The sequence below is a fragment of the Trichechus manatus genome, unplaced genomic scaffold, assembly GCF_000243295.1.
Source record: "Trichechus manatus latirostris isolate Lorelei unplaced genomic scaffold, TriManLat1.0 scaffold00137, whole genome shotgun sequence".
Lineage (NCBI taxonomy): Eukaryota > Metazoa > Chordata > Mammalia > Sirenia > Trichechidae > Trichechus > Trichechus manatus.
Genome location: NW_004444073.1, coordinates 1,750,314 through 1,763,697, shown reverse-complemented (window position 1 = coordinate 1,763,697; position 13,384 = coordinate 1,750,314). Strand labels below are relative to the sequence as shown.

Below are 13,384 nucleotides of genomic sequence, written 5' to 3'. Positions count from 1 at the left end.
GACTGTCTTTTCCCCATTTGATGGACTTTGGGCCCTTGTCGAAGATCAGGTGACCGTAGGTGGATGGATTTACATCTGGGTTCTCAATTCTGTTCCAGAGATCTTCGTTTTTCATGGAGGAGTTTATTGGTATAAGGTTTCCTCTGAGTACTGCTTTCGCTGCATCCCATGAGTTTTGGTATGTTGTGCTTTCATTTTCATTTGATGCTAAGAAATTTGTGATTCCTCTTTTGACTCATTGGTAGTTTAATTAGTATGTTGTTTAATTGCCATATATTTGTGTATTGTATGATTCAAATTTTTTTTAATTTATGAAGACTTGCTTTGTGCACTTTCACATCTTGATTTAGATCATCTACCTGAGGAGAATGTCCTGGGACATTATCAAGTAGCAGCAGAGTCTTGATAGGAACACTCTTTTTAAGGCAGTAAATCCATTGCTGTCAAGTTGATTCTGACTCATAGTGACCCTATAGGACAGAATAGAACTTTCCCATAGAATTTCCGAGGAGCAGCTGGTAGATTCGAACTGCTGACCTTTTGGTTAGCAGCCAAGCTCTTAACCACTGTGCCACCAGGGCTCCTTTCAAGGCAGTAGGTGTGTACTTCTGGGATAAAACAATTTAACAACCAGTCCTCAAATAACACAATCACCCAGGCTTTGGAGTTACTTCTGTGGTAGACCAACAGCTTATTTTTGTCAGTGTTTTTGAATGCTCGAGGGTTTTCAGAACAGTAAACAAGAAAAGGTTTTAATTTAAATCCAGCAGCATTTCCTCCAAGCAGTGGGCATGATTCTGTCTTTAAATGCCTTGAAACCAGGCATTGACTTCACCTCTTTGTGAATGTAGGTCTGTTCTGGCATCCTTTTCCAAAACAAGCCTATTTCATCCACGTTGAAAATATGCTGTGGTAGACATTCTTTGTCTTGTATTACCTTGAATTTTTCTGCTGCTTCAACATCAGCATTTCCTGCTTCTCCAGTTATACACACATTATGCAAACCAAATCTGCGTTTCAATCGTTGAAGCCCGCCCTTGGTGGCATTGAAGTACTCGCAGTGGTCTTCTCGTTGTTCCTTCAGGTTTTCAGAAAGGCTGCATGCTTTCGTTTGAATCATCAGTAGACTCACAGGAATCCTCTCCTGGATTTGATCTTTTATGCAAATCATCAACAGCTTCTCCATCTCGTGGATTGGCCTTTGCCTCTTCTTTGTTAAAATTGTCAATTTTATGCCAGTCTTTCTTTTAACTGTCTCCATAATCCTGTTCTTATCCTTAATGATGGTCTAAACAGTTGAATGACACAATCCTTCCTTTTGTGCTATTTTGCTGACTTTCTTCCCATTATCGTAGGCCTTAATGATCTTCATCTTTATATACATGTCTAGAGCCTTCCTCACCTCCTTTTTTGGATTAGAACTTATACGGGCATGAGTTCTTTTGCTAGACATATTATTGGGGGTGTAAGCAGTGCAGGTATTACAGGGTAAGAAACTTGAATAACCCAGCTTCAAATTAACAACTGATGCTTCTGTTGGTACGAAACACTGAATAAGATCATGCTATAGGCTTTGTCTACAACGAAGTCAGCATTAGTGTCGTAACAATGAAGCTGGAGTTGTAATGGCTGTCGGGTACACGCGCAGTTCAGTTGTCTTATGTTAGAGTTGAACATTGCCCAGGTTTCTATCTGTTATGACTCCCAACACCGACACTGACTTCATTGTAAACCAGGCCACATCCTGCTATCTGGCAGTGTTTTGAACAGTCAGTCATAACATTGAATATCTGCAAGTGATCTGAGAATGATAACATCAGCAAATTATCTGCTGCAGCACTGTATGTAGTACATATTACTAACGATAAGATGTACAAAAAAAAAAAACCACAAAACAGACGGTTGTAAGTGTAGTTTGTCGTAACTTGAATACATAGTAGGTCAGGGACTGCCTGTATAATGGAACCATATGGTATCTTACAGAATCCATAATCCATCAAAAAAATTGAAAAATAGATGTAACAAAGTGTTTATTTTTTTGGATTTGGATTAAATGTCATCTGATTTGAAAAGATACTGTTAAACAGTTTGGTAGTATCATGCATATGAGAACTTTTTATTGGTTCTTAAACCTATTAACCTAATTTTACAAGTGTATATGGGGTGATCCTGGTAGAATACATGACTATAACCCTTGAACATGGTTTTTAAGTCTTTTATGGAAATATTTTCAGATGATAAACCCGAAAGCTCGCTGTTCTCACCAGTGCCATCAGAGGAAAAGTCTGCCTCCCCTCCCAAACCACCCATTTCAGATGCCTCAGCAACTCCGATTGGGAGAAGGGGCCGTCTGGCCAACCTTGCTGCAACTATTTGCTCCTGGGAAGATGATGTAAATCACTCATCTGCAAAGCAGAACAGTGTACAAGAACAGCCTGGTACCACTTGTTTGTCCAAATTTTCCACTGTAAGTGGAGCATCTGCTAGGATCAATAGCAGCAGTGTTAAGCAAGAAGCTACATGCTGTTCCCAAAGGGATGGTGATGCCTCTTTGAATAAAGCCCCATCCTCGAGGACTGTGGATGCATCTTTGAGTAATACCTCCACTTCTAGCTCTGTGGTAAGTACATGAATTTTTGATCTTTGGAAACCTTTTGTTTATTTTTTGTTAGGAGTGGTAATGTGCATAGGTATATATTTTATAATATGTATAAAGGTATGTATTTTCTCTATTCCCTGAAGGATATCATGCTTAGTAAAGTAGAGGATCAGTGAAAGAGGAAGACCCTCAATGAAATGAATTGACACAGTGGCTGCAACAATGGGCTCAAGCATAGCAGCCATTGTGAGGATGGCACAGGACTGGGCAGTGTTTTCGTTCTGTTGTACATGGGATCTGTATAAGTCAGAACCAACTTGACGGCACCTAACAAAAGCATGTATTTATAATATATAAATAGTGTATTTATACGTATTTTTGAATACTGGCTTTATAGAAAGTAAAAGACATACGTTTGAAACCCCACCCCAAGATAAATTAGCAGTTGACAACTAAAATTATGCCAATTTAATGCAAATCCAAAGTATATAATAATGGAATGACGGAGTCTTGGTCATCAGGGGAACACTGAAAATTAATTTCTCCATTAAAATTCTTTATGTGAGTATAAATATAAGATATTGAATATCTTTGAAAAGACATAATAAAGTGGTAGCTATAGTTACCTCCAGGAAGGCAAATTGCCCAGCAGGATGTCAGGGTAGGTAGAACACTTTTCAATGCATTTCTTTTGAAATGTTTGAAACTCACCTTGTGCATGTATTACATTGACTATTTTTAAAAACAATCTTAAAACAATGAAAGAACGCTTTGTTTCTGAGCCTTGTCTTTTAGATGGTATAGATCTGGGTTTTGGAATTAGACCTGCATTCAGTCATAGCTGTGACATAATTATAAGCATAGCTTTGGGTAAGTTATTTGATCTTGTGAAGCCTTATTTTTCCGTCTGTAAAATGGGGAGAAGAGTTATTGGGAAGGTTAAGTGAGATCATGTGCATAAAGCACTTAGCACAGTGCCTGGCACATGTTGTTGTTGTTGGGTACCATTGAGTTGATTCTGACTCATAGTGACCCCATATGACAGAATAGAGTTGCTCTATAGGGTCTTCTTGGCTGTAATCTTTACAGAAGCAGATTGCCAGGTCTTTCTCGCAGAGCCGCTGGGTGGGTTCGGACTGCCAACCTTTCCATTAGCAGCTGAGCTAGTTTATTATAATTAGCTATCAAGTACATGCTACTATTTTGTTAAATTGATATTGACTTAATTAAAATACAAAAAATAGGTAATTTGGTCTAATACAGTTGAGAATTTAATAAAAGTGCTAGTGTAATAATACGAAAACATTCATTTTGTAAAACAGAGAGCAACCCTACCCCTCAAACTAAATTACCTTAGAATATATTATACAGACTAAATTATATTAGCACTTTCTAAGTTGATATTTTTTTCAAATCTTTCGAATTGATTTGACCTATTATATGGCAAGAAATTTTTTTCCATAAATCTACATAAGGCTACAAAGCAAATAGGATTTGCGTTGTTTTATTATAGGACACCTGTAGATATTATGAATGTTGTTGTTTACCCTAAATATTATCATGTTTCAGAAAGCTGCTTCTTCCCCACTGAAATCTTCGGCTACATCCATCACTGATGCTAAAAAATGTGAAGTACAAAATCCTGAACTACTTCAAAAAAATCCTGCTAGTCCTCTGAAAACAGAGGTGTTGAAACCAATTGTGAAGTCAACTGTATCCCCAACAGTTCGGTCCAAGGAAGAACTAAATACAGAAACTTGTCTACAATCGCATTCTAAAGACAAATCTACAACACCAGGTTATGTATTTTTTAAAAATCAAAAGTTACTGCTAACTATTTTTAGGATGTTATTCTCATCATTTAACATGCAATTGTGAATGATGTAGTGTTGGTTTGCCAGGGCAAACGCCCAAACGTTCTGAATGTCGCTTCTTCAACTTCAGCTTTAATTGACTGAATGAATATTCATTAGTATAGACTAGCCCATTTACTGGTCAAAGTATTTAACCTAATACATTTTAGCAGTCAAATATACTTTTTTTAGGATGGCCATGCTAGATACTTTCTTCTGTCCTTTTTGATGCAGACAAGTCATTTAAACTGGAAATCACATTTTAGAGCTTATTTTTTTGAATAAAATTTTATTGGGACACAGACATGCCCTTTTATTTACTTATTGTCTGTGGCTGCTTTCATCCTACCATGCAGAGTTGAGTAGTTGCAGCAGAAACAGTATGGCCCTCAAAGTCCAAAATATTTACTATCTGACCCCTTACTGAGAAAGTTTGCCAACCTCTGATGTAGATATACCTCTTTTTACATAATACAACCCTAGCATCCTCATGATGCAGGTGACATAAATCCCATTTGCCATACTTTAGATGTACGTCACGCTATTTCAAATGAGTACTAGTTTCAGATTTTGTAAATCAAGGTATCTCTTTGATAAAGTGGATAATCTCTAATTTTGCTTTTGAGGGGGAGAAAGGAAAAAAAAACATGGATTTTCGTATATTAGACTTTGTAAAAGCAAGGTAAAATAAATTAGGCTGTAGAAATATAAGTTGTTAGAAGTTATGACTAGGACACTTGGTGCTTAATATAGATTTATTAATACACGTACAGTCAACTTCCAGTCACTTAGTCTCTGATTGTTCAGTATGAGTTATCTAATCCCCACTGCCCTCTCACTGGCCTCTCACTCTCCCTTTTTTCCTCTTCTTTTACAAGAACTAAATCCTATACATAAATTTTAGGATATAGAATTAAATAGAATGGTGTGATAAAATTTTGAACCATTTTCATACTGTTTGTTTTCTGAATGAATATTCCTAGTAGAATAAATAGCTTAACTCCTGAAATGAAAGGATTTTGGAGTAGTAATGGGTTTTAGAACTTTTTCATTAGAAATCATAATTGTTACTTACTGTGAATAGTTGCCAAAAATGTATGTGTTTTCTGTAGGAGGAGCGGGAATCAAGCCTTTTCTGGAACGCTTTGGGGAGCGTTGTCAAGAACACAGAAAACAAAGTCCAGCTCGTAGCACACCCCAAAGAACCCCCATTATCACCCCAAATACAAAGGCCATTCAAGAAAGATTATTCAAGCAAAACACATCTTCATCTACTACCAATTTAGCACAACAGCTCAAGCAGGTATAACTTACTGTATTTAACTGTATTATATGGTCTCAGCAGAGAACCTAGAAATCAAAATGTGAATTTCAATCCCAGTTTTTCTGACTGAGATAAATAGCATCTTGATTCTCTATATCACTTATTTCAACTTGGAAATATTGTTGCCCTGTATTCCATGTGTATTGTGAACTTTTTTGTCTTAAAACTGAAGACAAGGGTGGTTTTAGTACTACTTGGATATTATTCTTAAACACACTACTGGCTCTTCTGTAAAGTACAGCTTTTGATGGGTTTAGGAACGTGAAAAAGAACTAGCATGTCTTCGTGGGCGATTTGACAAGGGCAGTTTATGGAGTGCAGAAAAAGGAGAAAACTCAAGAGGCAAACAAGAAGAAACCAAAAAGGTAACATAATCAAGAAATATACGAGTGAATCTGATACCAAAGTAGTATTGGGTTCTAACTTGTAGTTCTGAATTGTAATATAATTCCTTATATACTTTACTGTTCCGATTAACTATGCCACTTTCCATTCATAACTCCTTAAATGTTCTTACCAACTCTGCTTTTCTCTGGTGCTTTTTTTCCATTTCAATGGAGTCTCTTCACTATGTTCATTGATGACCTTCTCAAAATCAAATTAAAAAAAAATTATTGTCATTATTCAGTTGAGTTTACATTCCTCTTAACATCCTACTTAGAAGAGGCTGGTTCTAAAATGTTTCTTAGAATCACTTTGCTCATTGATAATTTTATACCTCTCCCCAAACATCAGATTGTTTTACTAACCATAATCCTATTAGTTACCAAATACCCCCCAGATTTCTGTTCACCTTTGTAGAATATCCTGTCAAATTTCATTTATCAGCCTTCAACAAACTCCCTACCTGTAAATGTAAACTATGTTCTGTTTATTTAGCTGGCATCTACATGCTTACTGGGTGCAAAGTACTAAATTAGGATATATTTTTAAGCTAAAAATCATAGAATTATATTCACTGTGGGTACCAGTAGAAAGTACAATAATAAATTTAACTTGTATTCTTTGAGAAAGATCTATTTGATTGATTTTGTTTCTGTCGGTTGTCTTGCCTGCCCCTTAACAAATGACATTTCCCTGAGTCCTGACCTCTACCCTTTTTTCTTAGTACTTGCCCTGGGACATTCTCTTTCCCCTTCTCGTCTCTAGCTTCAGCCAAGCATGGAAATGCTAATGATGCATGATTCTGCTGTGCCAATCTCTCCTGAGCTCCAGACTTGTTGGCTAGTAGAGCTCTCTATGCTTTGCTGTATCTTCCCTTTATAGTCTCTATCTCTATTTGTGGCTCTACTCTATACCCAGTCTTCTAAAACGATCTGGGAGCTTTCCTTGGCTCCTTCCTCTTGTTTACTGTCTTCCCACCTTTTTTACCCTGGTAGCGCACACACTCACACGTATGCACGCACGCACAACATCTGGTGAAACATTTTCTAAATCTCTCACCAAGCCACCTTGTCCTCGGCCATTACCTTAATCACTACCATAGCTTTCTGTTGGGCACCCTGCTTCTAGCCTGGCTACCTTCCAATTTATATCACCCACTGCTGCCACAGAAATATTTTCAAAATGCATATATTCGTATATTCACTTGTTTAAAATCCTGGAGAGCATGTCATAGTCGTCATCAGAAAAATGCCTAACCTGCTTGGTTTGACGTATAGAATCATTTATAATCTAGCTCCTTGCCCTGCTCTTCCTCTGTCCTTCAGCCTTACCATGCAGACTAGTTGCAGTTTCTCTAACATACCCAGGTTTTCAGGTCTCTTTCCCTTTCCCTTGCTATTCTCTCTGCCTGGAATATCTCCATGATGCATTCTTACTTCTTTAAAGACAAGGTCCAACTTTAATCCCCTCTGGAAATTCTTACTTGGCCCTTTTCCCCAAGGGATCCCTCTTTTTATTTTCCCCCATTTCACCTATATATGCCTCAAATGGAATATTTATCTTCCTGTAATTGTTTTAACTTTTTTTCTCCCACTGTCTATGAGAGCCTTATCCATCTCTTAGTGCTTGGCTCATAGTACTCGAAACCAAATCCATTGCTGTCGAGTCAATTCCAACTCGGAGTGACCCTATAGGACAGAGTAGAACTGCCCCATAGAGTTTTAAGGCAGTAAGCTTTTTTTTTTTTTTCCACTTTTCTTTCTTTTTTATTTTATTGTATTTTTGGTGAAAATTTATGTCTCAGTCATCTAGTGCTGCTGCGACAGAAGTAGCACAAGTGGATGGCTTTAACAAAGAGAAGTTTATTTCTTCGTGGTAAAGTAGGCTAAAAGTCCAAATTCAGGGTGTCAGCTCCAGGGAAAGGCTTTCTCTCTCTGTCGGCCTTCTCATCAATCTTCCCCCAGACTAGGAGCTTCTCCATGCAGGGACTCTGGGTCCAAAGGACACTCTCTGCTCCTGGAACTCCTTTCTTGGTGGTATGAGGTCTCCCTGTCTCTCTGCTCACTTGTGTCTTTTATTTCTCAAGAGATTGCCTCAGGACACAATCCAATCTTATAGATTGAGTCCTGCCTTCCTAACACAACTGCCACCCATCCTCCCTCATTAACATCATAGAGGCAGGATTTTCGACATATAGGAAAATCATGCAATACCAGGAATCATGGCCCAGCCAAACTGATACACACATTTTTGGGGGGACATAATTCAATCCATGACATTCCACCCTTTGGCCCCCCAAAAATCACATCCTTGCAACATGGAAAACATATTCACCCCATCATATCATAGCAAAAGTCTGAACTCCAAGTCCAGAATCCAAAAATTCCTCTTCATCTGTGAAATCTAGAATACAAGTTATCTGCTTCCAAAGGTACAATGGCAGAACAGGCACAAGCTAGACATTTCCATTACAAATGGGAGAAACTGGAGGGAAAGAAGGGATAATAGGCACCAAGCAAGTCAGCAGAACATATTACATTAGCCCTCAAGGCTTTGAAAATAATCCTCTCTCCTCTGAGACAATTTATACAATGGCCTTGCCCTCCAGACTCTAGGTGTTGGCTACACTCTCCAGATTCTGAGTGGAAGCTCCTCTGCCCTGGGCTTCAGCTCTGCCTTCCAGGCCCACTGGGATAGCAACTCTGCTCCCTCGCCTTTAGGCGCACCATTGTCCCAGTCCATCTGGAGGGCAACTCCACCCTTAGAAGCATCAGAGGCCATGGCTCCCCTTTGAAACCCCTGAGATCATGTCATACCTTTTGAGACTGAGGCAGCTCAGCTTCTTGTGTCCCTTGTCTCTTCAGCTTGTTTCCTGGTTTCTTAGCCTCTGGGCTCCTCAGGCCTCACGCCTGCATCTGTCCTGCTGGGGCAAGTGTTCCAAACCTCCTGTAGCTCCACCGGTAAGTGCCTGGAGGCACCCCACTCCGCCAAGAAGCCTCCTGTTCACAGGCACTCAGCTCCCTCCCTCCGTGGGTCAGCTCCAGCGCCATCTTACGCTGGTCTCCTGGTTCTACTGCTGCAGGTTCTCTGCTGCTGCTGGCTCTGTGCTGCTGCTGGTCCTCTGCCACTGCTTCTCCTCTATCCATTCACAGTTTTAAAACCACTTCCACATTTTAGGTGTCTGTTAGAGCAGCACCCCACTCGGTACCAAATTCTGTCTTAGCCATCTAGTGCTGCTACAACAGGAATACCACAAGTGGATGGCTTTAACAAAGTCTATTTCCTTACAGTAAAGTAGGCTAAAAGTCCAAACTGAGGGCATCAGCTCTAGGGGCAGGCTTTCTCTCTCTGTCAGCCTTCTCATTAATGTTCCCTCCGATTAGGAAAATCACACGATATAGGGAATCATGGCCCAGCCAAATTGATACACGCATTTTTGGGGGGATAATTCAATCCATGACAATTTACACAGCATATTAGATTCCCTTTTAACAATTTCTATACGTATTGTTCCAGTGACATTGGTTACGTTTTTCACAATGTGTCAGCATTCTCATTATTTCCATTCTGGTTGTTCTGTTTCCTTTAATCTAGTTTCCCTGCCCTCCCCACCTTCTCATCTTTGCTTTAGGGTAAATATGACCATTTGGTCTCATATAGATGATTATTTAAAGCAGCACGGTACTCATGGGTGATATTGTTTATTTTATGAGCCAGTCTATTATTTGGCTGAAAAGTGACATCTGGGAGTGGCTTCAGTTCCAAGTTTAAAGAGTATCTCAGAGTGATAGTTTCAGGGGATCCTCTAGTCTCTATCGGTACAGTAAATCTGGCCTTTTTTAGGAATTTGAGGTTTGTTCTACATTTTTCTCCCATTCTGTCCAGGACCATCTATTGTGTCCCTGGTCAGAACAGTCATTAGTGGTAGCAGGGCACCATCTATTTCTGGTCTCAAGATAAATGAGGCCATGGTTTGTGTGGGCTATTAGTCCTGTAGACTAGTTTCTTCACTGAGTCTTTGGTTTCCTTCTTTCTCTTTTGCTCCAGATGAGCAGAGACTAATAGTAGTATTACAAGCTTTTAAGATTCCAGACACTACTCACCAAACTAGGATGTAGAGCAGTATCTTTATGAACTATGTTATGCCAACTGACCTAGTTGTCCCTGAGACTGTGATCGTAAGGCTTCAAACCCAGTAAACCAATCCTAGGTCGTTTTTGGTTATGTCTAGGAAGTATCTGTTACTGTGCCCCCTGTATGCTTCTTTACTTCTTCCTTATCCTCTGTTCTGTTTTTGTCCTCCTTTGTTTTCTCTGGATTTTACTCACCAAGTAACTGATAATTAAATGGAATCCTAACATAGGAACTGTCACCAGATTGTATAGGTGTGGGTTGAGCTAAGTGACACGAGAGGAATTGTTTTTTGCTTGTGTGATTTTTACCTTAGCTGGTCTATCCAAAGCTGAACTCTGATGAGAATTTTTATGCTCTCTTGCCTCGTATTCTTGAAAAATGATTTTACGTACTGGGTCGCTATGAGTCGGAATCGACTCAACAGCAAAGGGTTTGGTTTTTTTGGTTTTGGGAATTACTAAGAATATGAACTAACACTGAGGGCCTGTTGTATTCTACCCATGGCTGGGCTCTTTCACATACATTATCCCTTTTGATCTGAGGAACTTATACAGAATAATGACTCTTGTTTGTTTCATTAATAACGTAAAAATATAAAAATTTTGAGAAATGAAATGTATCTCTTTTCATTTACTTTTTGCAGAAAACTCACTGTCAGAACACTCCTCTCAAAAAATCTGAAGTTGTTTCAGATACTCCATCACTTCCAGTAGCAGAAAAGGTGTTAGAAAATCAGACACCACCAGAAACTTCCAGCACAGAACCTGCAGGTCTGTTACTACTTCATTTAAAATGTGATTTTCAGTCTAGCGTAGTTTTCTTTGAGATTGGAAAGCAGAAGTGCTGCTCTGATGTAAAAAGACAGATTCATTTCTTCATTTCTGTTCATGTGATATAATTCTTCCTTAGTTCTTTTTCCGGAGTGAGAACTCATACACTCTACATGAGAGTACAGATTACTACATCTTTTTGTGGAGAATATTCAGTAATGTTTATTGAATTACAAAATGTGCAAGCTCTTTAATTCAGCTTTTCTGCAAGTGTTTCTATAAGATGAATTCCTAGATCTAGTGTGCAAGGATATATGTACAAAGAGATTCATCATAGCACTTTTTGAGCAGTAGTAGGATTAAAATGGCCTAAATGCCCATCAATAGAAGACTGCTTAAATAAATTATGGTAAATTCATATAATCAAATGTTATGTAGCTGCTTAAAAGCGTAAGTTAGCTTCGTATGTTATGACATATCATGGTCACTATTTTGAAAGTGGAAAACAAGTTGTAGAACATCGTGTATAATATGATCACCTTCTGATAAACCAAAAGAATATATACACACGTATGCATACATATTGGGAAAACTGGAAGAACAAACAGTGACCTGGTAATATTGGTGTCCCCTTCTCTCTCTTGGTAGAGAGGAAGAGAGAGATGGGACAGTTTAGAGAGAATAGGTTTTTGGGGATTCTGTATATATTTCTAGATTTGAATATTTTAAAACAAATACAGGCAAACCTCAGAGATATTGCGGAATCAGTTCTAGACCACCGTAATAAACTGAGTCACACAGATTTTTTGATTTCCCAGTGTATATAAAAGTTATGTTTACACTATACTGTAGTCTGTTAGGAAATCCTGGTGGCGTAGTAGTTAAGAGCTACAGCTGCTAACCAAAAGATCGGCAGTTTGAATCCACCAGGCGCTCCTTGGAAACTCTATGGGGCAGTTCCCCTCTGTCCTATATGGTCACTATGTGTTGGAATCAACTCAATGACAACGAGTTTGGGTTTTTTTGGTACTCTATTAAGTGTGTAATAGCATTATGTCTAAAAAAAATGTATATGCCTGAATTAAAAAATACTTTATTGCTAAAAAATGCTAACCATCATCTGAACCTTCAGCAAGTTGTAATCTTTTTGTTGGTGGAGGGTCTTCCCTCGGTGTTGATGGCTGCTGACTGCTCAGGTGGCGGTTGCCAAAGGTTGGGGTGGCTGTGGCAATTTCTTAAAATAAGACAACAGTGAAGTTTGCCACATCAATTGACTCTTTCTTTCACAAAAGATTTCTCTGTATCATGCAATGCTGTTTGATAGCATTTTACCTACAGTAGAACTTCTTTCAAAATTAGAGTCAGTCCACTCAAACCCTGCCACTGCTTTATCAACTAAGTTTATGTAATATTCTAAATCCTTTGTTGTCATTCCAACAATGTTCACAGTATCTTCACCAGGAGTAGATTCCATCTCTAGAAACCACTTTCTTTGCTCATCCATAAGAAGCAACTCCTCATCAATTCACATCTTCAGGCTCTACTTGTAATTCTAGTTCTCTTGCTATTTCTACCACATCTGCAGTTACTTCCTCCACTGAAGTCTTGAACCTCTCAAAGTCACGCATGAGGGTTGGAGTCAACTTCTTTTTTTTTTTTTTTTAATTTTTTTTATTGTACTTTAGATGAAGGTTTACAGAACGAATAGTGTCTCGTTAAACAGCCAGTACACACATTGTTTTATGACATTGGTTAACAATCCCACAACATGTCAACACTCTCCCTTCTTGACCTTGAGGACCTTTTTTTGGTGAAAATACACATAGCCAAAGTTACACCATCTTGAAAGTTTCTACATGAACAATTCAGTGACATCGATTACATTCTTCCAGTTGTGCTACTATTCTCAATATCCTTTTCCAAATTATACCATCACCATTATCTTCAACTCACTGTCCCCTAGGCTTCCCATCAAACCTTTTGAGTTGCTGTTGTCAATTTGATCTCACATAGATAATTCTTTTTTTTGTTTTGTGCCTTAGATGAAGGTTTGCAGAACAAATAGTTTCTCATTAAACAGTTAGTACACATATTGCAGTTAGTACGCATAGTACACATATGACCGTGGTTAACAACCCCATGACATGTCAACACTGTCCCTTCTCAACCTTGGGTTCCCTATCACCAGACTTCCTGTCCCCTCCTGCCTTCTAGTCCTTGTCCCTGGACTGCTGTGCCTCATTAGTCCTGTTTTGTTTTATGAGGCCATCCAATCCCCGGCTGAATGGTGAACTTCGGGAGGGGTTTCACCACTGAGCTA

General features: G+C 38.8%; 1 protein-coding gene across 1 annotated transcript in view; it reads left to right on the top strand.

The window, feature by feature from the left end:
- The window catches only part of ANLN (anillin, actin binding protein), a 69,392-nt gene that overhangs the window by 19,327 nt on the left and 36,681 nt on the right, over nt 1-13,384 (top strand). Inside the window, exons 4-8 of the mRNA XM_004385302.2 lie at nt 2,235-2,620; nt 4,169-4,397; nt 5,565-5,755; nt 6,034-6,141; nt 10,938-11,064. Of these exons, the coding sequence (XP_004385359.1) occupies nt 2,235-2,620; nt 4,169-4,397; nt 5,565-5,755; nt 6,034-6,141; nt 10,938-11,064 (1,041 nt within the window). The remainder of the gene's footprint in view (nt 1-2,234; nt 2,621-4,168; nt 4,398-5,564; nt 5,756-6,033; nt 6,142-10,937; nt 11,065-13,384) is intronic.